Genomic DNA, 23,013 nt, shown 5'->3' on the forward strand with positions numbered 1-23,013 from the left:
TACGTACTACAAGAAAAGGCTTTTGTGTTTCTGTTCAAGGAGTGAAACTATGGAACAAACTGAATATGGAATTAAAGCAATGTCCAAACATAAAACTGTTCAAAAAGAGTTATAAAAATATGATCTTCTCGATCTATAAAGAAAAGGAAAATATTTAAATTAAGTGAATGTCTCTATTTAAAAACAAACAAACAAAAAATTCATGATGTGATATTATAGTATATCAGAAATCTGTTCACTATTTTTATTACAAATTATATCAGTAAGGAAGCTGACTAAATATTCACTGATAATTTATGGGACAGGGGTGGGATTAAATAAGTGTATACTTCTTCCCACTCCCTTTCAACATGTAAATTAATCAGAATGTTTTTTTGTATGTAATTTGTATAGTATTTTTTTTTCTCTCATTTCTTTTCTAAATGTACTTGTATATTGTTCACATGTTGAAATAAATTACCAATCAATCAATCAATCAATAGTATGTGCAGGGGTCTGTGTCCAATATCAGCAAGTTTTGGAGGAAACTCTTCCTTCCACAGAATTTTGTCTTCTTTTTTGGGTTGCTTCCTGAGGGTGGTGTGCAGTTAGTTTCATTTGTAACATTAATCTAGTTATAAAATAGGGTTCTAAGTTTAAATCAGTTGCCTAGGATGAGACGATCATGTGTTCTATACCTGAGACAAACTGTTGTCTCTGGTATTATTCTAATAATAATTAAAAAACCATCTTGATGCTCAATCATCCAGGTATAGAAATCCCACAAAGTTGATTCTGTTCACCTGGACGTAGCGTTTTTCAGACAAAACGTTTCTCCCACTAAAAATGCTACATCCAGATGGATTTTAATTTTGATAAAAGTCTACACAGCAATGTGACTTTATCATAATTGTATTACATTTGAATGGAAAAGAGAGCAAGCTACATCATACTGGCGTGTGCCTTTTAAACTCAAACACAACTGATTTGTATATTTTGTAATCATCTCATATAATGTAGGTAAACTTTCACATTTATTACATATGATCACTACATGATATAAATGTATCAAATCAAATGTAAAATTAAAAAACAGCAGTCGCAATACAAAGAGGAAAATCCCTGAGAAAGCACAAGTGTATATTGGACTTAAAAGCAGAGAAAATTTCATTCCATTTTTTTTTTAAATTACTTCCAGTTACACCTCAGAAGTTAATCGATTCAAATGCTCAAAAATGCCACACGGTCCATTATAATCAAACACCTTGGTACTCGTGTTTGCAGTGTCCAACAAAGAGAGGCTCTGCCTGGATACCCCGCCTGCAAACGAAGTGAAACAGAAGCATCGGTGTATATTAAGCAGACCTCATAAAAAAAGAGTGCGGCGATGTGTTGAGGTATGCCATGTGCGTTATCAGAAAAGCTAAAGTACCTCAGGAGTTCGCAACGAAAGTCCTGCAATCGAGGAAACGCCTTGTCCACGTCAGAGGTCTGCTTCTCATCGCTCCACAGTCTCTCTGCGGCAGCACTTGCCCTTGGCCTGTGATTTTGGATTCATCCGGTCATTATTTTGATTAATCTCATGGGCTGCACATTCTACTTAGGTTCTCTAGTTTGATCATTTCAGGGATCTTTTCAATCTCTTACCAAAGACGTGGGGTCAGATTAGTGGCATCTACATATTCCCCCCACATGCAAACTTCACCCCCTATCACCAGCTTCTTCTGTTCCTCGGTACCTGTGAAAAAGATGTGGATTTTTTTTCTTGAATAACATGTTATACTTTAGAATTGGCTATTTACAGTTCAATGTTATCACACCACTTCAAGTCAAACTTGTCAAGTCAGAGTTTTAATGGGTCTTACTAATAAGAAATCTCTACTGATAGCTCCCACCACCAGAGAAGCACCATGGACAGCACATAAGTGAGCAAGGTTGTATTATTTTGTTATATTACTTGGCCAACACACACCAGAAAAGTTCAGAGGCTGCACGGTATAGTAGTTGCGCCAGTCCTGGCCATAGGAAATGTGGTTGATGTACCAAGGTGCAGCGAGCAGGACCCTGTAGCCAGCTTTGGTGATAGCGCTGAGTTCTGCCGCATAAGAAGCGGGGAGGCCCTTCCAGATGTGCAGCACTGTGTCCTTAGGAATCTGAGAAGGGTAACAACAACAACTGTCTTGCTCCTTGTGTGTTATATTGCCCAAGTTTTTTTTTGTATGTTGAATCCAGTTGATTAGTATGTTTGTATTAAATACTTTATCATTCAGAAAAGTCACATATTTAAAAAAAGCCACAGTTCAAAGAATTTCTAATCCTCAGAGCACAAGCCAGAGCACAAAGTTACTCATCTAGTGCACATTCATGTCTGGAAAAATGCCCAGTCTGGACAATCCCCATGTAGCCAATATTTGGCAACCAGGGTTGAACTTTCCTTGAGCCATTATTCCTAAGCATGTGCACAAGATGAAAGTGAAAGACGTTGGCAAGAATTTTCTTTTCTTTCTGGGAAAGCATCAAGCTCAACTTCTGCAGAATCCCAAAACTGCCTCTGATGACAAAGCATACAGTCTAGGCTGTTAAACGAATTATCTCACCAGCATATTATCCTCACATTACTACCAACAAACTGTGCTCAATACAGCCTCTGTCCACGGAGAATTGTTAAACTGAACTGCTGCATTTATTCTTTTTAACATGTTATCTCCCTTGACATTATTTGAAAAACCTCAACAACATCTGTATAATGTTTTTACAATTTCCCATCTTTCTCAGTACTTGCAAAGATACATTTATCTTTGCTTTTATAACCTAAAATTAAGACAAAGTCTGTTAACTTGCTCATTCTGTCCCTTAAAGAGTTTTTTCATATATTTATATAATGACAATAAAGAAAACTGTGCTGAATTGAGTGACCATTATGACCATGGCCCCTTAGAAAATTATAAAAAAAACGTTTGTGAGGAATTTAGGTGTGATTTTTTACAGTAATTTAACATTCGATAAACAGATAAATAATGTGATCAAGACCAGCTTCTTTCACCTCCGCTTACTTGCAAAGGTGAAGCCATTTCTCTGCTTCAGAGACTTTGAGTAAGAAACTTATTGGCCGACTACAGCTGGTTCAAAATGCCGCGGCAAGGCTACTGACTGGCAAGCAGAAGCGAGAGCACATATCCCCTATACTCACCTCGCTACACTGGATGCCAGTAAGTTTTCGAATTGATTTTAAGATCTTGACACTTGTTTTTAAAACATTGCACGAACTAGCTCCTATATATCTTTCTGATCTTTTAAATTGCTATACTCCAGTGAGATCTATGAGGTCTGCGGACCAAATGCTTCTAGTTGTTCCTAGGTCTAGATTAAAACACAGAGGAGATCGGGCTTTTGCTGTGACTGCTCCGAAACTGTGGAATAAACTGCCTTTACATATCAGGACCTCTCCAACACTGGATACTTTTAAAACTCATTTAAAGACCCATTTTTACTCTTTGGCTTTTAATTCTGTATGAGTCTGTCATTCTTTTATTCTTATTATTGTCTTATCTTTTATTTTACTTTCCTTTTAAATGTTATCTGATTATTTTATTGTACAATACTTTGGTCAACAGTTGTTGTTTTTAAAAGTGCTATATAAATAAAATTGATTTGATTTGAATTCGAATTTCCAGCAGTTTTGTGTATAAAAACAATGGTTTTTAAATGGCTTGGAGAACCAAACATGAACAGTATCTGTAACTTTCTTCTGCTAAGCTTGTCTGATGGAAGCAGCTGTGGAATCTCTAATGGGCTACCAGCAGATTAGGTCAGGAGCAAGCATGTGGTTATGCTTTCAAGACCTTTTTTAAAAAAATAAAAAAAATCTGGAATATTTAGTAAGACACCATTATGCATATGCTTAACTCTTTGATTATCTCCCAGATAAACAAAGAGTCAATTGCTGGGTTTTTGCTTTGGCAAAGCAGCTGGCAGTAGCAGGACTTTTATATGTGTGTTCAGCAGTAAGCAGCATCACAACAATCACATCTCTCTGTAGCTGTGTCCAAGTTCTTTACACACCAAGTTATATTATTATTATTATTTGTTCATACCTGAAAAAAAAATGATTTCAGGTACAGTCTTGGGACACAGAACAGCCTTAATAACACTGATGTATAAACTGGTATAAACACTTTGTACACCCTGTAAATAGTCCCCAAATTGTAGCTATCCATAGATATATATTTTACGTAAAACCATGTTTTATCTGTTGATTAATATCAGACAAACAAACACACGCACACACACACACACACACAGCAGCTTGAAAATCTTTAACTCTGCACAGCACACAGTTTTCATATTCTGACCCTTGAAGGCGAGGGGCCACACAGTGTAGTAGCGGGCCCAGTTGTGTGTAGGTCCGGGCTGGTCCAGATACCATGGAGAGGCTAGAATTACCCTGAGCCCTGCTTTAACCACCCTGCGTACTTCACACAGGTAACAGCCCTCTCTCCATACCTCCACCACTGATAGAGAAGTGCGCTGTAACACAAGGCTTTGGGCTCTCAGACAGATAAACAGAAAGCATGATATACATAGACTGTATATAAATAATGGACACAGCTAGGTGTCTTTACTGTTGCTCTCTTGCTGTTTTAACGAGTATCACGTTGGGAATCAGTAAGGCTTAAAACTGGCAACTGAAACTAAACACAAGCTTTCTTTTTGCACTCAAGTGACTCGCCCCCTTCAGGACACTAGAAAGAATGCCGATTTCAGGCACTGTGCATTGGCTGTGTTTTTTCAGACCTCTCACGTCCATTGTTTGCATACAGTCCATGGTGAAAGATCAGATCAGAACAGAACAGATGGATGTTGTCAACAAACTGTTTTAAACTGCTGGTTAGTTGGCTCAAACCACTAAACCTGCAGAGTGTAAAATTACATTTGTATCAAATGTATCTGAAGAACTTCTTAATAGAGGATTTTATTTTTTCCACAATTAGCCAGTTCTGTTTTAATGTGACAATTTCCATCCTGTACTCATCTGCAGAGCTAATAGCAACTGAGCCAACAGTGTCACAACAACTACAAAAATAACTGGTGCATTTTTATAGAATATGCATGGATCCTGTAGATACTTGAACACACTCTAAAATATCTATAATTAATAATCCAAGAACAAAACTGTAAAGACACAGGACTATGCAAAAATGTTGAGCCACTCCTCATTCCTTCATATTTTGCTTCCAAGGAGCAATACTTTGTTGTAATTTTTCAGGGGTTGTCTTGTACAATAGTTCTCCAGGCTGGTTTTTTTTGGGCATTGGCTGCTTTAGCACTCGATTTCAGTCCAATCCTTGTACCCAAGGATTTCTTTTAGGCCATTTAACACTTACCAATGAATTATTCATGCATAGAAACACACCCAAGGGATGAACCAGCAAAGAATTTTACATTGTATCTTTAGACACTTTGTCATTAGCAGCAAGATTAGCAAGAATTTTGATCCAGCATGCAATACCATCTGTAAAGCGTCTGATTGGCAACAGCTTCATTTTTTAGCTTGACAATGACCACAAACACTGCCAATGCGGGACAACAAAAATGAAGAGCTTTGAATGTCCTTCAAATCTGGAGAACTATTCCTGAAGACTACTTAAAGAAATTACCAGAAAGCTTGCCTAAGTGCAGGAACATTTATATACAGAACTGCACTTATTTCTTATCTTCTTAGCAGAATATAAATAAATTATGGGTGGCTTTTGCATAGTACTGCCCTGGTAAAATATTATAAAATTCATTGAAATTCACTTTTTTTTTTAATTTCAAATTTGTACTTGTTAAATTTGTGTGAATGTGTGTGTGAATGGGTGAATGACTGAATGTAGTGTGAAGCACTTTGGGGTCCTTAGGGACTAGAAAAGCGCTATACAAATGCAGGCCGTTTACCGTTTACCGTTTAAAATCAACATCATGCACTTCCAACCACATCCTCTAAAAACCACAAACGCAGGAAATGTACATTTTTTATATCATGAAATATAAGTGTTTCGGTGGGGCGTACTTACTCGTTCATGATAGTCAAAAACATCCTGCCACACAATGGATGTTCTGTTGAGAGCTACAGTGATGTTCACAATGCTAAAAAAAAGATAAGCACATGAATGCATCAGTTGGTGTATTTTGCAGAACCTTCTACATTGTATTTTCCCTTTTACAACCTACTTCTCCATGTAGTAAGCTTCCAGTTTGGTGAAGTCTGCTCCAAATCCCATTTTCAGCATGAATGCTCGGACATCAGGGTTGGATTTCCTACAAAAAAAAATGTGTTCATTGTTTATGTAAAATTTTCATAAACTCTCTTTTATTTAATTATCAAAAATCAGAAAAACTTATTCGAAATTGTTAACAATCAGCCGACGTGTAAATGATAGTTACATTTTAACCTACCAGCAGGAAAAGTTAACCTCATCTCCTCCTAAGTGGATATAGGAATCAGGAAACACCGAAGACACTTCCTTAAATAGTGTTGCCATGAACTTGTACGTGGAGGGCAATATTGGATTAACAGGACCAAAAGTACCAGAAGGGCTGCTCCCACTGTAGCAGGGAGTCAACAGGTCAGACTGGCCTGAGAAATAATTGTAAATAATTAATTTGACTCAGTCATATCCTTCAAATACATTTTTTTGCATTTTCTATCGAGAGCAGACAATTTGTTCCACTGATGTAACCACATAAGCAGTAAGTCAGCCTTCACTACATATTATATTGCCATTTATAGTCTTGACTTGCAGATTTGGCAGAAATTATTCCTACTGAGCCTTAACTGGACATCATGCCAAGTACTTTTTCTTCTATAGATCAAAATGCTGAAATCATTTGGACTAAACTGTTTATTGTTAATGTCACTTACTGGATGTTGGGAGTTTAACTGAATTTTTACCTTTTCCCCAAGACTGAGTGTGGCCTGGTGAATCAAACTCAGGAAGGACTCTTATTCCCCGCATTCTGGCAAATGAGATCACCCTTCCTACATCTGACTGCGTGTAGATGTGAGTCATCGGATGGAAAGCCCCCTGAATAAGAGCCAGAAGTCGCTGTTCAGAGTGGATGCTATTTTTCAGCCATTTCCTATCTCATGAGTCTATATGCATTAAACTTACTTAGATTTCTGGGATAAAATAGCCAAGAACACCTTAGAAAATTAGGATATTTTTTGCAAGGCAAATTGTAATGAATGTGCATAGTTACAGTGAGGATCATATGATAGGACTTACGTAAGTGCCTCAAGGAAGAATATCAACAAACCTTAGCAGACAGGTCCGGAAAGGTGCGGCTCTGATAAGGGAAGGAGGGGTCATCGACAATGTGCCAATGAAACACATTGAACTTACTGAAGGCCATCGCATCCTAACAGAAAACATGTATGTCAATACAGCTTATAATAAATACAGTGACTCAAACAGAAGGCTGAAGTTTCGATTGTGTCATCTGATTATTACCAGGGTTTTTAAAATGGCCTGCACTGGTAAATAATGACGTGAAGTGTCCAATAAAATCCCTCTGAACTGAAAGCGGGGGAAGTCTTTAATCTCAGTCTTGTTCACATAATACTAAATTAAAAACAAACAGAAAAAAGGGAAAAATATTAATTATGCACATATTTGAAACGTGATTACTCCAGAGGCCTTGTTGTTAGTTTGTGCATTAGGAAAAACTGCGACTTACTGAGCCAAAATCCTCTTGATAAACCAACTGACTGAAGGTTTCCAGACCTGTGCTTAAACAGAGGGTGTACAGTACATAATCAGCAATTTGTTATACATGATAGATGAGGTTGACAAAATGTTGGAATTTCCCTACTTTATAATCCACATGCAGTAGGCCTACTTGAAATTCTACTGAGTAAAACTATAAAGAAGGTGTCTGTGTGTGCCACATGAAGTGTTGCATCAGTTGAGTCACATGAGTTAAACAAAACTGGAAATACATAGCACAACCTGACAGGCTACTTACTGAATATGTAGTAGAACAAGAAATCTGCTACAACTCATCAAGCTTTGACATACTTTGCCAGCTTAAGAATCAGAATCAGAATCAGAATACTTTATTAATCCCGAAGGAAATTAGGGATGGTTAACATGTTTGTTTAATTACCAATGCTCTTCAGATATATTTTACATATGCTATAATCACCTCTTAGAGCACCCCACACAGTTTCTGCCTTCAGAGATGCTTGTCCAGCAGAGACGCTCAGAGTGTCTGGAACACAAACAGGAGAAATTATGATATTTTGTCAATCTCTATATAGTATTATGGTGGTTAAATTCATTACAAAACAGTGTTACTTGCTCTAATCAATGGGCATCAGCGGGTTGTACTTACATTGCTCAGAAGAGTCTTCATCTGGGTAGCTGTCGCAATCATCGCGGCCGACACTTACTTGGACAGTAAATGGTTTATCCACACTGAATCGCAGAAAACCGTAACCTGGTGGTGATAAATATTAAACCATTACCACAGTATTTGCAGAAGTAAACTTGCACTTTAAGCACATTACACACTGATTTTTGTTCCCTAGGAGCTGTGGTTCTTGTGTTTGTTTCTGAAAAGACAAAAACGAAGCTGTGCTACTCTCGTCCATTGTTATTGTGAGGTTATTTTCAGTTGGTATGCCCGTGCTGGCTGACTGATGACCTGTTGTCTGTACAATGACCATTGATCTGTTTTAAAAGCCAGCATGACAAACAACATTGAAGCCACGTGAGCACTTTGCTCTGTTTATTGTGCGTTTACAATCATGTTTTAAACGTGTTATAATGCCAAACCATCTACTAATAGTGTCCAGATTAGACTTTCACAAAAAGTTAGTTTTTATAGGCTATTTCATATCCTTAATGTTTTTCGAATATCTAAACAGTCTGACTGAACAACTACAACGTTCAAGTTCAGCAAGACTTTAAATCTTACTTCGTTTTTGCATTTTAAGAATTTCACCTCACTATAAAACCTACCAGATGAGTAGTCTGGAAAAATAAGAGAAAAGTATCTCTTAAATGCTTCATCCAGAACAGAGCAGCCCTCCTGTGCAGCTGATTGACTTCCGTAAGTAAAGTAGAAAGCCTGGGGATTCAGAGGGTATCGCTCCGGTGAGGAGGTAATAGATTGCGGTAAAGGCCATACTCCCTCAACTGAGTGCAGCCCAAGCTGGAGGAAAATAAAAAACACCAAATTATAGCTGGGAAAAGTGTATCGTCCAGACGTTACTACAGACATGACTTCCCTCGCTCTTCACTAGCGCGAACTGCACCGTCAAAACGATACCTGTCATGTGCTTAGATGAATGCAATCACATGACTGCGGCAGCGAGTTAATAAGTCGAGTTCGTCTTCCGGAAAATATAAGTAAACATTATTTTTATTTAAACATTATTTCATTTGGTAAGACCTGGACCAAGGTCGCTGTAGTTTAAATAAATTGTAAATTTACAGGAAATGCTTTCAGTTTTAGTTGATATGTATATATATATATATATATAGTCTTATATATATATATAAATATATAAAAGACTGGTTTAAGGCAGCATGTACAGTGGGACGTACTCACACAACTGACTTAACAAAGTGTTTGCAAATGTGTCATGCAATGTGCTGCCTGAACCGCAGAATCTGACCCGGATATATATAAGCATCCCTTTAAAATATAAGTAAACGTAAGTTATTTTAAGTCATTGAAAACTTTAATTAAGAAGTACTCTACTACTCGAATTAATTTTAGCGATCCATTTATTCAATTCAATTCAATTTTATTTATATAGCCAAATCAATTTATTAAATGAAATGTATTAAATGAAAAGTAAAGGGAAATGACCGAACTCACTCACGAAACTCATTCAACAGGTAATTCAACAGAATGTTAAAAATGATGATAATTAAAAAAAAATACAGATTTTTTTTTTAAAGACCGAACTATTATAACTCTGTTTTGGTATATAAAACACACACAAACACACACACACATGCAATCACTGCTTAAAATTATAAACAACTCACGTTATATCTTTTTTCTGTTACTAGCCTTCATTTATGAGAACGAAAGTATTTTCCGTTTGCATTTGATGTGACTCTTCAATTATAAATGAAAATTTTCCAAATTCGTACTTATTTGAATTAGTTGTTGTTGTTTTTTTTTATAAACATTTAGGTTAAAGCAAAAGTTTGTTATATTAAATGTTTTTACATCCGTTCTTGCCCTGCTTGTCTGACGTAAGGCAGTCGTCAGTTGGTGACGCTGTGTCTCTTTGTTGGCTTAGCAGCAGCGGCGACGTTTTGTTGTTATTTTCGCCGCAGCTGAAAAACGGGCTCGGATCAACGTTTCATACGCTATAGACCTTTAGGTGTGCTTGTCACTTGCTGATAACCGCGCTAGGAATGGACTCAGACGAGGGTTATAACTATGAATACGACGAAGACGAGGAGGAATGTAGCGAGGACAGCAATGAAGAGGAACCCGACGACGACACCCTGGAGCTCGGGGAGGTGGAGTTGGTCGATCCCGTGGTGGCCGGCGGGGAGCGAGATGAGTGCGGTGAGACTGGCGGAGGAGGCCACGGCCCGGGCGAGGAAGAGGAGGAAGACTACCGTTTCGAAGTTTTGACTGCCGAGCAGATCCTCCAGCATATGGTCGAGTGTATTAGGGAGGTCAACGAGGTCATCCAGGTAGGTATTTTGGTATGACAGCATCAGGAAAGATCGGGGTCCTAGCGTAAAAACAGGCCGTGGATATTAGCTAAACCATTAGCCTTCCAGTAGTATACTTGTTATAGTTGACAGTTTGAGAACAATGATGAGATTTATAGAAAACTAAACTTACATATATATAAGATAATTGCACTATGGAACTTGGTAGTTAAAATGAAGACATGAAAATTTTTCTTATATATGTGAAGGTAAAAATTTCCATTAGGACTTTTCATCCAGGAAGTAGTCCCATCCCTAAGTTGGCAGCAACGCTTGCTAAGCTAATGTTAGCTCGCTGGCTACATAGCATCTTACAGCAAAAGCTCTAGACCAGGATGGTGTTGAGTGCCAGCTCCTGCTAGACGACAGATAGTGTGCGTTGAGATGTTAACTGAAACTTGGGTTTTCAGAAATTTTGCATTTCTAAAGCTAAACCTTGCGTTTAGTGTTATTTTAACGTTGGACCCAAAGGCTTGGCCAGCGATAAGTTAGCAAGTGGGATGCTAGCTTAGTTACGCTTATGTAAAAGAACGGGTTATGATAATTTCATTTTTTACCAATAACATAAAAAGTTAAATTTTGCGATAGCTTTCAATGAAATTTACGAAGAAACGGGGGGAAGTTCTTCGCTTTAAGCTAGCGTTAACCTGGGCCTCCATTTCCTTTCACAGAGCTTCACTTGAGCTCAGAATAAAATGGAAAATGATCTTGATAACTCAGCATCCAGTTTGGTATCTGAGAAAATGCGTTAGAGTTTTATGTTGATTTCTATATAAACAAGCCTAAAAACTAAAATTGGCCAATAATGATACATATTATTTTTCTACCCTACGGCCGCATGGCAGTTTCTTTTCTACAGCAAAAACGAGTAACACGGTGATTTTTATCCCCGTTAAATATTGTTTATGTTTAATTATTAAATTTTCAGGGTTTTGCAGCACCAACAAATGCCTTTAAAGTTAATCCATACATAGATCTTCTGATATGACGTTTGTAGAATATGCTTCAAAAAGCCAGTACTTTATTAACATGCATTGGCTTCATAGTGGTCAAGTTTACATCAACTTTAGTCATCGGTACTGAGAAGTACTACTAATCTTTTGACCAACCCATTCATATCAACGTGGTTAGATAAATTAGAAGAACATTTTGCAGTGGAACCACAAAGAATAACAGCTAAAGGAAGTGTAAAATTGAATCAGTGCCCTTATAAACGATACCATCATCATTGTTGTATGTTTTGCATATCTGTTTTAGGGTGTGTTAGTGTTAGCTAGGTGTACATAATACAGTCAGAACATACTAAATATGTTGTCAGTCCTTTCCAATGTTATGATTTTTGTTATCTCAAGGTGTATCCTGACTTTATTATTCCGCCAAGGTGAGCACCAAAGTAGAGATATACAAGCAGGGCTGTTTTTCTGGGCCAATGAACAGTCCATTACAGGGTTAGGTGGGATTTGGTACAAACCTGGACCACTTTCTTTGAAATTGTAAAATGGGCATTGGGCTAGGGAGACAATACACTAATTTTTGTTCACTTCTTTATATTTGACAAGTGAGATGCCACATATGTGCAACATATACATGTGGTCTCCTAAATCTCACAGATATTTTCCAAACAACTAATTATTATGTGTTATATGGGTAGTTTGAGGGTATAGCTTTCCCCATTTTTAAAGAGCAGTTTGTAACTTGGGTTAAACACTAATTTAGTACCTTACAGTAATTTCACATTAGAATACAGAGTTATTCTAATCCCTGAACTATAGTAAATGGAGTATAATAAGAAATATTTGTGTTAACAGGTACATGGAGAGAGGTTCCTCATCATCCCTAGTGCTTTCCCTAAACTGTACAGCCTTGGCACTGGACATAGTCCATTTTATGCTACTGTTACACCATCATCCACATTTTCAGATAGTTTGTGAGATACCTGTTACACATTTAGAATACAACAAACAAATTATGTGTATACTACCTGTTTCTGAACCTGACACGCTTTATAATTCCAAAGTATTTTCAGAATGATGGTGTAAGCCAGTGGTTTTCCTGGTTCTGAAAGGCCTTTGTGGGGAGTGACATGGCCAAAAGCATGACTGGTCCATTTACCGACAAGGGTGTGAGTTAGCATTACTTTATTTGGAAGAAATGTAAAGTGTTTCTGGACGGCTCCTAAAAATGATATAGTTCTTGGGTGGGTAAGAACACATTTAGCAACATAATTCCATCAGATATGGAGGTGATTTTGCAAGGATTCATCTGGTGGGTGAATCCTTGCATCCTTTCTTTACCCAACTTAAACCACTTTCCTATCAATGTGTAGGCTTCAGTAACCTAGAAATTGTATTTTTATTTTATTTCCCCCCAGGCAAAAGATCTACAAAAACAGTACTTTTATAGGTGTTTATACATCTATGGCTCTCTAACTGCAATTTGGACGGAAAGTCCTTATATTAAGCCACAAATGGGACTGGGTATATATGATCAAGCATGATGATTAAATCCATTTTGTAGGGTATTTATTAGTTTGAGTCATCAGAAATCACAATTGTCACATCAGTGGGACATAAGTGCCACATTTGGCTTCATCCAGTGTAATATGCATACAGACTTCTAAAGACTAAAACTTTTTGTTTATTTAAAAAATAAAAACTGTCTCAGTTGTGTCATCTTTAACAGCTACTGTGGTTATAAGAAAGGAATACATGCCTGAGTGTGCTTCATTGAATAGCTGTAATGAATACAAACTTTTCTAAATATATTGTCTATTATTATGGCCTTAGATTGTGATGATTTAATTTTGTGATAACTTGTAAAGCTGTAGTTGCTTTGTGTTGTATTTAATGTAATGGGCAGCTGTTTTTATGTCCATTCACTGATGTACATGGGTGAACAGCAAGATCAAATATGAGAACTTGCTTATGTTTTCTAACCCTATTTCTAATGTGCAAAATAGTTTAATGTCCTGCCATAGAATATATTACCTTTACCTTCCTAATTCAATACTTATCTTTAATCAGGCTTTAAAAGCTGAAAAGGCCTGAAAGCCCTTACAACCGTTGGACCCTCTAGCTCATTGAAACTACCGGTAGTAGAAGTTGCAAGTAAAAATCAAAAATGTTTCTCACAAACTATTTCTTGTTCCTTTAGAATCCTGCAACAATAACACGCATTCTTCTCAGTCACTTCAACTGGGATAAAGAAAAGCTCATGGAAAGGTAAGAAATTCTGAATTACATTCTTGGCCATTTTTAACTTCCTGACAAGTGTCAACCAAAAGGTTCATAGCAGAGCGTATCTAAAAGCTTATTTTATTTCAATCTATTCAGGTATTTTGATGGTAATCTGGACAAGCTTTTCTCTGAGTGTCATGTCATTAACCCGAGTAAGAAGCCCCGAATACGTCCTCCAATCAACACTAGATCATCGGCACAGGACATGCCATGTCAGATCTGCTATCTGAACTTCCCCAACTCTGTGAGTCACATAATGACACTAACATGGAGCTCCACTATCTTAATGTGTTGTCAGGCAATTTAATGCACACTTTAACTTTTGTAATGCAAGTGGAGAAACAACAGGAGCGCATCATCAGAGGCAGGGACATTGTAATCCTGTTTTGTTACAAATGGGGAAACCTGTTTTATTTTTTATATTTTAAAGACTAGTTAAAAGCTTTGCTAAAAGTCATTTAACATAACAAAAGGTGGTTACAACAGCTAAGAAAATAAATTGCTAGGATTTCTGTTTCTTATACATGTTATAAGATCTTTATAAACAGATACAAACTTATCCCCCCCCCCATACAATAGCATTTTTTTTTTTCAGCCACATTTATTCAGTAATAGCTCCTCCCCATGAACAACCTTGGATTTGGTGACTCTGTCATCAGGCCAGAGTGACATTAAAAATACAAGGGGGGAAAAACAAATTACATTTTTACATCTCTCTGATCAAAGCTATACATAAGGACTCAGTAGCTGTTTTATAAAAACTGTCCTCCAATAACAATATTAATAAAAGAATTGTTCTTTGAATATAAAGCTGTTCAATAACATAAATGTCACTTGTCTATTACATTTCTTTTGTTGAATGGATTCTAAAAAATTCCCAACAACATATTGTATGCCAAATTTATTTTATACCAGTTATGCCAGGCACTGCTTTATTTAATGCAGTGCACATTGCAGTCTTCTCAAAACAGAGGTGCTTGGTGTTTTAAAAAATTGGTAAAGGAACCTACTGGGTGGAAAGGGTTTAATGTTAAGGTGAAAATGGATCCGTAAATAAAAGGCACACATCATCATGTTTAGTTCTTCAGTTAAGATGATGTGATGTCAGAACTATGGATTACCATAACTGTCTGAATTTAGAATATTATCATTTGGAGCACACATTTCAGTGTTATTTCAATCAGGTTGTTAAAACAGTGTAAAATCCAGGTGATGTTTTTCTTAGAATGGTTTTCACTGGCCTCTGAAGGCTTTTCCTACTTGGTTACTAATTTTTTCATACCTTGTGTGTTTCATTCCAAATTATAAACTATCTGCTTTTTGTTGATACTGTTTGTTTAACAGTATTTTACAGGCCTGGAGTGTGGACACAAGTTCTGCATGCAGTGTTGGGGAGATTATCTGACGACCAAAATAATTGAAGAAGGAATGGGACAGGTATCTACTTCAAAATTTTAAGATTTATTTAGAATAGAACTTGTGACTTTTCTGCAACAAGTGGCAATGTCCGTTTTCTCTTAATCAACAGTAAGAGGGCACCAAGAGTCCTCAGCAGTTCTCGTCTACCTTCTCGCTTACCAGCCTATGTGCAGATACAGATACTAGTAGCCACTATCCAACCAGTATAATTTACAGATCAACTCATTTGATATTAGGATTGGATATCAGTGTAATCCTAACTCAAAAAGCTGAACTGTGTATCCATGACAGTGGGATAGTGTGTTCAGTTCAACGCTGTTGTTCTTTGTTTGTTACACCATGCGTCAGCACCTCTGCTTGGAAGTATTTCATGTCTGCAACATCAACATTTCTTTCTTTGTATCTTTGCAATAATTTGAATTGTTCATGTTAGTTTAAGAATTTCAGACGCTCCCATGATGAGTCGTTTGGTCTTCTTGCTCTTTTGCAATTTTACAGTACTTTGAAAAACTGTGACGAGTTCTACGTTAGCTATTCTATTCAGTCATTGACACGCATCCATACACTCCTTTTAATTTATACATTTAGCGCATTTAACTTGCAGATAGACCTTCAAAGAATGACACAGTGGCTGTAATTTTGGGGGTTTCATTGTCTTCACTTGACATTTAGACAGAGTTTGTGTTCTTGTAACTGTCACAGGGCAAGCCTAAAAAAGTTAAATCAGAAAGGGCAGCTGCTCTTCCTCTTCTTTACCACTGTGATCCAACAAAACAAATTGCAGAGGGTGCTATTTGATACCGCCTTTACTATTTCAAAAGGTGGTTCTCTAATTATCTACCTTCTGTGTTTCCTTTACAGACCATTTCTTGCCCTGCTCATAGCTGTGACATTTTGGTTGATGACAACACAGTCATGTGAGTATCTGTGCATATATTTTTTATGTTGTTACATATTGGGCATTGTTCAATGAATAGCATAAGAAGTAAAATATATGCCAGAAGAATTTAAAATAAATAAAAGATGAGAAACAACATTACTGGTCATAGACTGCATATACAGGTGAAACGTAATCGCCATAACATCATCGAAGTCCCATTGTGAAGCTGAGTGTATTCACCATCATTATCTTAGCTTTTTGAAACCAGATGTCACCAGGGTTGGTTAAGGGGCATTGTATGCTCATGCTGTAGCGGTTTGTTAGTCATATGGGAAAGCGTATCCGTCTTTGTTGCCCTTGTGGACACTAATTAAGACCATAATTAACAAAAAAATATATATATGTGTGTGTGTGTGTGTGTGTGTGTGTATGTATGTATGTATGTATGTATATATATATATATATATATATATATATATATATATATATATATATATATATATATATATATATATATTATTTATTTATTTATATTTATTTATTTATTTGATATAATTTGAAATTGTCATTAGAACTCATGAAAAAAAGGATTTACTGTGGTCAGAGCAAGGGAGTGTTTCCCATAGTCCTCTTCATGCAATCAGAGCACTTCCCCTTTTCACAGCTACTGTAGTCTTTTTTTTTTTTTTTTTTTTTTTTCATGTAATACATTCTGTTTAATTTTGCAGTTGTAGCCAGAAGCTTGTAAAAATTATAAATACACACATTTCAGTCATATAGTTAAATCCATATAGACATCCTTTATTGATTCCTTTTTATTTTTAACATATTGGTATGAATAGAAACCATATGTTAAAAGGATTTCTTCCTTTTGTTTTGCCTTGTAAAAGAAACCCATCAGTACAAGGCTTTGAAGTTGACCCTTTTTGTGCTTTGTTCACGTTCAGTGTAAAGTCCAAAGAAATATACCTGAATAAGCACGGACGCTAATCTCTTGTACCAGCTCTTAAGCTGACAGTAATTGTCTTAACCTACATTCTGATATTACCAGCTACCAAGAGACCTTACTGTATTTTCAGTAATCAGTTTAGGCCATGCATTCAAATAGAGTTTGCATATGAACTTGTACTTTTCTATTTCGGAATGTTGCTTCATAATGAGATAATATTCACATGTCAGCTTACAGTAATACTTAGCATATTTTCTTGCGTAACGCTATCTTTTGATGATCTCACCCATGTTTTGTAATGATGGCTAATATATTATTTGACTGCTTCCACAGGCGCCTCATAACAGATTCAAAAGTGAAGTTGAAGTACCAGCATTTAATTACAAATAGTTTTGTAGAGGTAAGAGATCTTTTTTTCTTCTTCTTGACAGTATTTCGAGATTGAATATCAAACTTTGATCCGTAATGTGAGCTGCTGGGTTGTCTCTTAATTGCCCCTTGGGGATACATAAAGTCTTGTGAATCTGAATATGTGTACTACTTTGAAAAGCAAAAATCTTATTTCTGCCCTCTGAGTCTAATTTGTCTCATTACTCATTTTAGTGCAATCGACTGTTAAAGTGGTGCCCTGCACCAGACTGCCATCATGTTGTCAAAGTCCAGTACCCAGATGCCAAGCCAGTGAGGTGCAAGTGTGGACGCCAATTCTGGTAAGAGAGAATTTTTTATTATTTTAAAACCTTTCTTGTAAATTTATTTGCAGTTTTTGAATAATGTGTTTGATATTGCTCCCTTTGTTTCAGCTTCAACTGTGGAGAAAATTGGCATGATCCTGTGAAGTGTAAGGTGCGCGAAATGGAGATTATTTTCTTACCTTAGAGAAAAATTATGCTTTGGATTCAGCTTCTACTTAAGAAAAATATTAAGATTAGCATTCAATACATGAATCCATTTCCTTCTATTTTAACGTGTTTGCAGTGGCTGAGAAAATGGATTAAAAAATGTGATGATGACAGTGAAACTTCAAACTGGATTGCAGCAAATACCAAGGTGTGGATTCTGAGGGTTTTTTTTTCTCTCATGTTATGTATTAAGTTTAAATAGGATTAAACAATGTTGAAGTCCCTATATTTTTGTCACATATTTGTGTGCTCATAACCTGTCATAAAGTGCACACCTTACAGACCTGACAGTTGTTGACAATTAATGTTTACAATCATCAGTGCATATCTATGAATTACAGTTTTACAGGGCCTTGCCCATTGTTGCTTCGTTTGTTTCTGCAGCCTTTTTCTCAGTCTATAGCATGAATCATTTCCTTGAATTACTGTTTTTAAATAAAATTAATGTAATTTCATTCACAGGAATGTCCAAAATGCCACGTGACCATTGAGAAAGATGGTGGCTGCAATCATATGGTTTGTCGAAACCAGAACTGCAAAGCTGAGTTCTGCTGGGTCTGTCTGGGTCCATGGGAACCACACGGCTCAGCCTGGTGAGAATCACTAGCTCACATGCTTGTTATGTGGAGTCTTTTGTTTTAGTGTCTGCTGGAAATGTCAGAACAGGGGATGACTTTTTCCACCTTTTTTTTTTGTTGTTGTTGTTGTTGTTTTTCGCTACACTTAAATGACAGCTCAGGTTTCTTACTTCCTCCATCATCACTTGTTTGGTTTTTTTTTTTTAATGGCCCTAAAAGATGTAGAGATTAAAATTCCGATTTTCTGTGTTAGAGTGCCATATGAATGTGAATTTGACCACCTTAAACACACATAGTATAGCTTATCAGAGAGAAGAACATTACTCTTTTCATCTCAGTTATATATTTTTAATATTTCAGGTACAACTGCAATCGCTACAATGAAGATGATGCCAAGGCAGCCAGAGATGCTCAAGAGGTAATCAGTTATATTGAAGCTTCAAAATTTTTGTACGTTCTTCTATTTGCCAGATGTATAAAATCAAGTAGCCTCAACTGTTGTACCAAGCATGGTTTATGTTCCAGTTAACGCTTACATCTAAAAATGAATTACAGTTATTCTTGAAGGAGAAAAACCATGATTAAATAAATAACATGACATTTCTATAGTTTACAATAACTAAAATATATCTGTATATTGGATATCGTTTTATAAAGAATTGTACAGCAAGCTGATAATTACATGATGATTCAGACCTGACAAACAGTTGAGACATTTCAGTATATGTCTCTGATATTCCAGTGCCCATCGAGAAAGTAGAGTGACAGTCTATTATAAGTAAAGATGAGCGTGCTCACAGTAAAGGAAGTCCATGCTGTGTGTGTATGTGTGTGTGCAGCGCTCCAGGGCAGCCTTGCAGCGGTACCTGTTCTACTGCAACCGCTACATGAACCACATGCAGAGTCTGCGCTTTGAGCACAAGCTCTATGCTCAGGTCAAGCAGAAGATGGAGGAAATGCAGCAGCACAACATGTCCTGGATTGAGGTGCAGTTTCTGAAGAAGGCTGTGGATGTGCTGTGCCAGTGCCGCTCCACACTCATGTTCACTTATGTCTTCGCCTTCTACCTCAAGAAGAACAACCAGTCCATTATTTTTGAGGTAGGGCAGTTTTTGGCTCAGATACACTAGTGTGATTGTACCTTTTTTATATGAGATATTTACTATCGTGCTGGAAAATTTTGGTAGCATTATTTGCAGCGGGCATGAATGAATCCAACATGGCATACGAACGAAACTGGACACCTCACCAACCCCAGATGTAACACCTTTTAGCTTTCGACTTTTGTGGAAGCTGTGTTCGTCTCTCCCCCTCTTTCATTCACACAGTTTTGATCTTCATGGATGAACTAAGTGCTGAAGAGCTGTTTTTTGTTTTTTTTGTTTTTTAATTACTTTATTAGAAATTCTCATAGATTAGACATTTGTTCCTTTAGCTCTATTATATAGTGGAACGTTTCTTATCTGATTATAATGCAATTATCACTCATCAGAACAACCAGGCAGACCTGGAAAATGCCACCGAGGTGCTGTCAGGCTACCTAGAGAGGGACATCTCCCAGGATTCCTTGCAGGACATCAAGCAAAAAGTACAAGACAAGTACAGGTCAGTGAAGGAAGAACTGTACTGGTGCATGCCATGGCTGACTTTGTGTGTTTTGGAGCTTAAAATTTGTCCTGTGTCTGTAGATACTGTGAGAGCAGGCGAAGAGTGCTGCTACAGCACGTGCATGAAGGCTATGAGAAGGACCTGTGGGAGTACATTGAGGATTGAGAACACGTCCCAATGCAACGGACTCTTGAGTATCTTGACAAACTAGAGCGCTGATGCAATTTAACAGGGCAGCACAGGCCTTCTGCCGCCTCTCCTTTGGCAAACCAACCACTTTTGCATCATTTTTTTTCTGGATTTGTTTAACAAAATCTTCAAAGTAAATTATATTTAAATAAAGGGTAGAGTAATAAAAAAATGTGTACTACAGTATTGTTAGCAACAGAGTGGAGGGTTGAACAAGCAGAAGATCCATATTAAACAAATACATCCTTTTGGCTTGTATTGTAATACCTCCCCTGAACTTGTTTTCCTCATGTTTTTTTTTTTTTTGTTGTTTTTTTTTGCTTGTGAATCTTTTACTCTGTTTTGATTTTGACTTTTGTTTTCCCATCAGTGTGAAAATGTTTTCAACACAGCTTTAATTGTCCTGGCCATGTCTGCAATATGTGGTAAAGATCCTTGTCTGAGTGGCTGAATGTTGATAGGCTGATTGCAAAGGGGCAAAGACATTTCAGGGGGGGAAAAAAAGGAAGAAAAAAAAACATAAAAAGAACAAAATAGCGAGTCTGTATTTTTCAATTTGTAAATAGTCCATATGCATGGAAGTTCAAGAGCAGGAGTGGCACGTGTTTGCATAATTTTCAAATATTTATTCTTTACCGTGCTTTTGCCATGTAGGTTGAGTCTGTCTACTCTCCACAGACTGTTGATGTTTGGAGGTCTTTGGCAATAAGATATTCGTCCTGTCATCTGCAGTCCCTTCAGAGCAGTCATAAGTTATACCTAACCAGTAACTCAACATGGAGACTGACAGAATTGGCTTTAGTTTCCAGGTAATCACATAAAGGACTCAGTGAAAGTGCACAGAGGAGCAGGATAAAGTTTTACAGGTCAGAGGTGAGGTAGAACGCACCGGCCCAGTGTCTCTCTATGCTAACCTTTTGTTGTACCCCCCTAGTTGTTTTTGGAGGTGTTTAACATTTAAGAACATTACTAATTATTTGCAAGAGCCAAACTGAGTGACATTCACTCCTTTTTTTTTTTTTTCTTTTTTTTTTTTCTCTTTTCTCTCCCCCTCTTTCCTGACGTGGCTTGAGGTAGCTCAGCTTGCACCTTGAGAATTGAAAGAGGGTAATGGAATGTACTGACAGCGCGGCGTTGCACTGCTGCTAATTGGGCTCGATCACTGTCAAACAGGGTCAGGCATCTGCATCACTCTTGCAGGGAATATTGGAATGGAGGTGGTAGTGGCATCATCTCCATTCAGCTCTCTTGCCTTGCAGTGAGACTGAACATTGCTTTAATTGAGCTACACAGATGGACATGTGATCCTTAAGGAGCTGAGGGAGATGGGACAAACTTCTAAAGGTTGTAGGAGTGTTTTGTAAAGCTGTTATGCTTTTTCATTAAAGACTGCATTTTTTTTGTTGTGTTTTTTTGTTTTTTTTCCCTCTCGCACGTGTGTTGAGGTTTTGGCATTGAAATGTCAGTTCCCCTCAAGATTTTGCATTGCTCTATGCGGTGGTTGCTCTGGTTGTCAAGCTCTCTGCTTGTAAATGCTTGTTCATCTGTTCTCTGAAATATGGCAGTCTTCAGAAAGACTGACTGGAGGGGACGCGATTATACAGGCAGTGATACGAGTCTGAAGATGACACCAAAGTGTCAGCCATCACTGAAACACATCCTTTGCCCCAGTTTCAGATCTTTGGGGAATTCTTTCCCAAATGCTTCTTATGTGTTCAAACGCATTATTTTATCCTAGCAAATTATAAACTGTATTGTTTATTTGAATAAATGTCATGACAAATCTAATTTTTTGGAGTACTGTGTGAGTCATTAGAGTAGGTTTTCTCTCATCTTAATTACCTTAACATCCATGAGTCACTAATTCCCCCCCCCTTTTTATTTTTTTTTATTTTTTTAAAGCAGTGTTGTGTTCTGCAGACCTTGCCAGAGTGTCTTCCAAAATGACATGGAATTAATTTGATAACTTTTAAATAATAATTTAAACTTTTTTTTAGTTTATTCAGAGTGTTATATAGCAATCAGGTGGTTTTGTTTTGTTTTTATGTCATTTTAATTCTCTCAAATCCCAAACTTATGATGACACAAGGTGAATGGATAAAAGATGGGCTGTTTTCTCCAAGCTGTCTTGCAGTAACACCAGCTGTAGCTTTGCTCATTAGGCTAATGTGCTCTCTAGGGTTTTCATTGTGTCTGCTAGTAGTTCATGAACATCTCACCTTAACGGATGGAGTAACAGAAGCAGCTACTCACATTAAATTGACATCCAAAAGACTTTTAATAGTTTTATAAATATCTTCAATTTGCACTATTAAAGATGTCTTGGTAGTGTAAAAAAATGTTTGGGGGTGGAGTTAGTTGTTTTACATGAAAATATTAAAGTGCAAAATGTTAGAAACATTTTTTTGTTTTTTTTGGGGGGGGTGCGATTTTATTTTTGCAGCACCACTCATTTAACTGTCTGAGGTGTTTTGAAAGTGTGTCATTATGAAGACTTCCACTGTTGTACTGTCACTGGTATAAACCAAGTCCATCCCTGGAAT

The 23,013-nt window shown here is 37.0% G+C and overlaps 2 protein-coding genes across 3 annotated transcripts; one reads left to right on the top strand and one right to left on the bottom strand.

Annotated features, from left to right (window-relative positions):
• Positions 1–768: 768 nt before the first annotated feature.
• hexa (hexosaminidase A (alpha polypeptide)) lies at positions 769–9,312 on the bottom strand. 2 transcript variants are annotated; one of them, XM_023152488.3, is made up of 14 exons: positions 8,985–9,312; positions 8,356–8,460; positions 8,167–8,232; positions 7,699–7,745; positions 7,473–7,583; positions 7,279–7,380; positions 6,914–7,046; positions 6,418–6,598; positions 6,193–6,279; positions 6,036–6,108; positions 4,332–4,506; positions 1,627–1,717; positions 1,412–1,519; positions 769–1,299 (listed from the first exon to the last, which is right to left on the bottom strand). In XM_023152488.3, the coding sequence occupies exons 1-14, from the start codon at positions 9,244–9,246 to the stop codon at positions 1,236–1,238; spliced, it is 1,605 nt and encodes a 534-aa protein (XP_023008256.3). In that variant the 5' UTR covers positions 9,247–9,312; the 3' UTR covers positions 769–1,235. The 2 variants fall into 2 exon arrangements, with proteins under 2 accessions (XP_023008256.3, XP_004553154.1); XM_004553097.3 differs by lacking the exon at positions 4,332–4,506 and adding an exon at positions 1,952–2,132 and having other exon boundaries at positions 8,985–9,310.
• Positions 9,313–10,235: 923 nt separating this feature from the next.
• On the top strand, positions 10,236–22,258 carry arih1 (ariadne ubiquitin-conjugating enzyme E2 binding protein homolog 1 (Drosophila)). The gene is made up of 14 exons (XM_004553096.5): positions 10,236–10,688; positions 13,863–13,930; positions 14,042–14,189; positions 15,290–15,382; positions 16,226–16,281; positions 17,527–17,593; positions 17,797–17,903; positions 17,997–18,039; positions 18,172–18,243; positions 18,558–18,688; positions 19,034–19,091; positions 19,513–19,773; positions 20,166–20,278; positions 20,362–22,258. The coding sequence occupies exons 1-14, from the start codon at positions 10,401–10,403 to the stop codon at positions 20,444–20,446; spliced, it is 1,590 nt and encodes a 529-aa protein (XP_004553153.1). The 5' UTR covers positions 10,236–10,400; the 3' UTR covers positions 20,447–22,258.
• The last annotated feature ends 755 nt before the right edge of the window (positions 22,259–23,013 follow it).

Source organism: Maylandia zebra, linkage group LG7, assembly GCF_041146795.1.
Source record: "Maylandia zebra isolate NMK-2024a linkage group LG7, Mzebra_GT3a, whole genome shotgun sequence".
Classification (NCBI taxonomy): domain Eukaryota; kingdom Metazoa; phylum Chordata; class Actinopteri; order Cichliformes; family Cichlidae; genus Maylandia; species Maylandia zebra.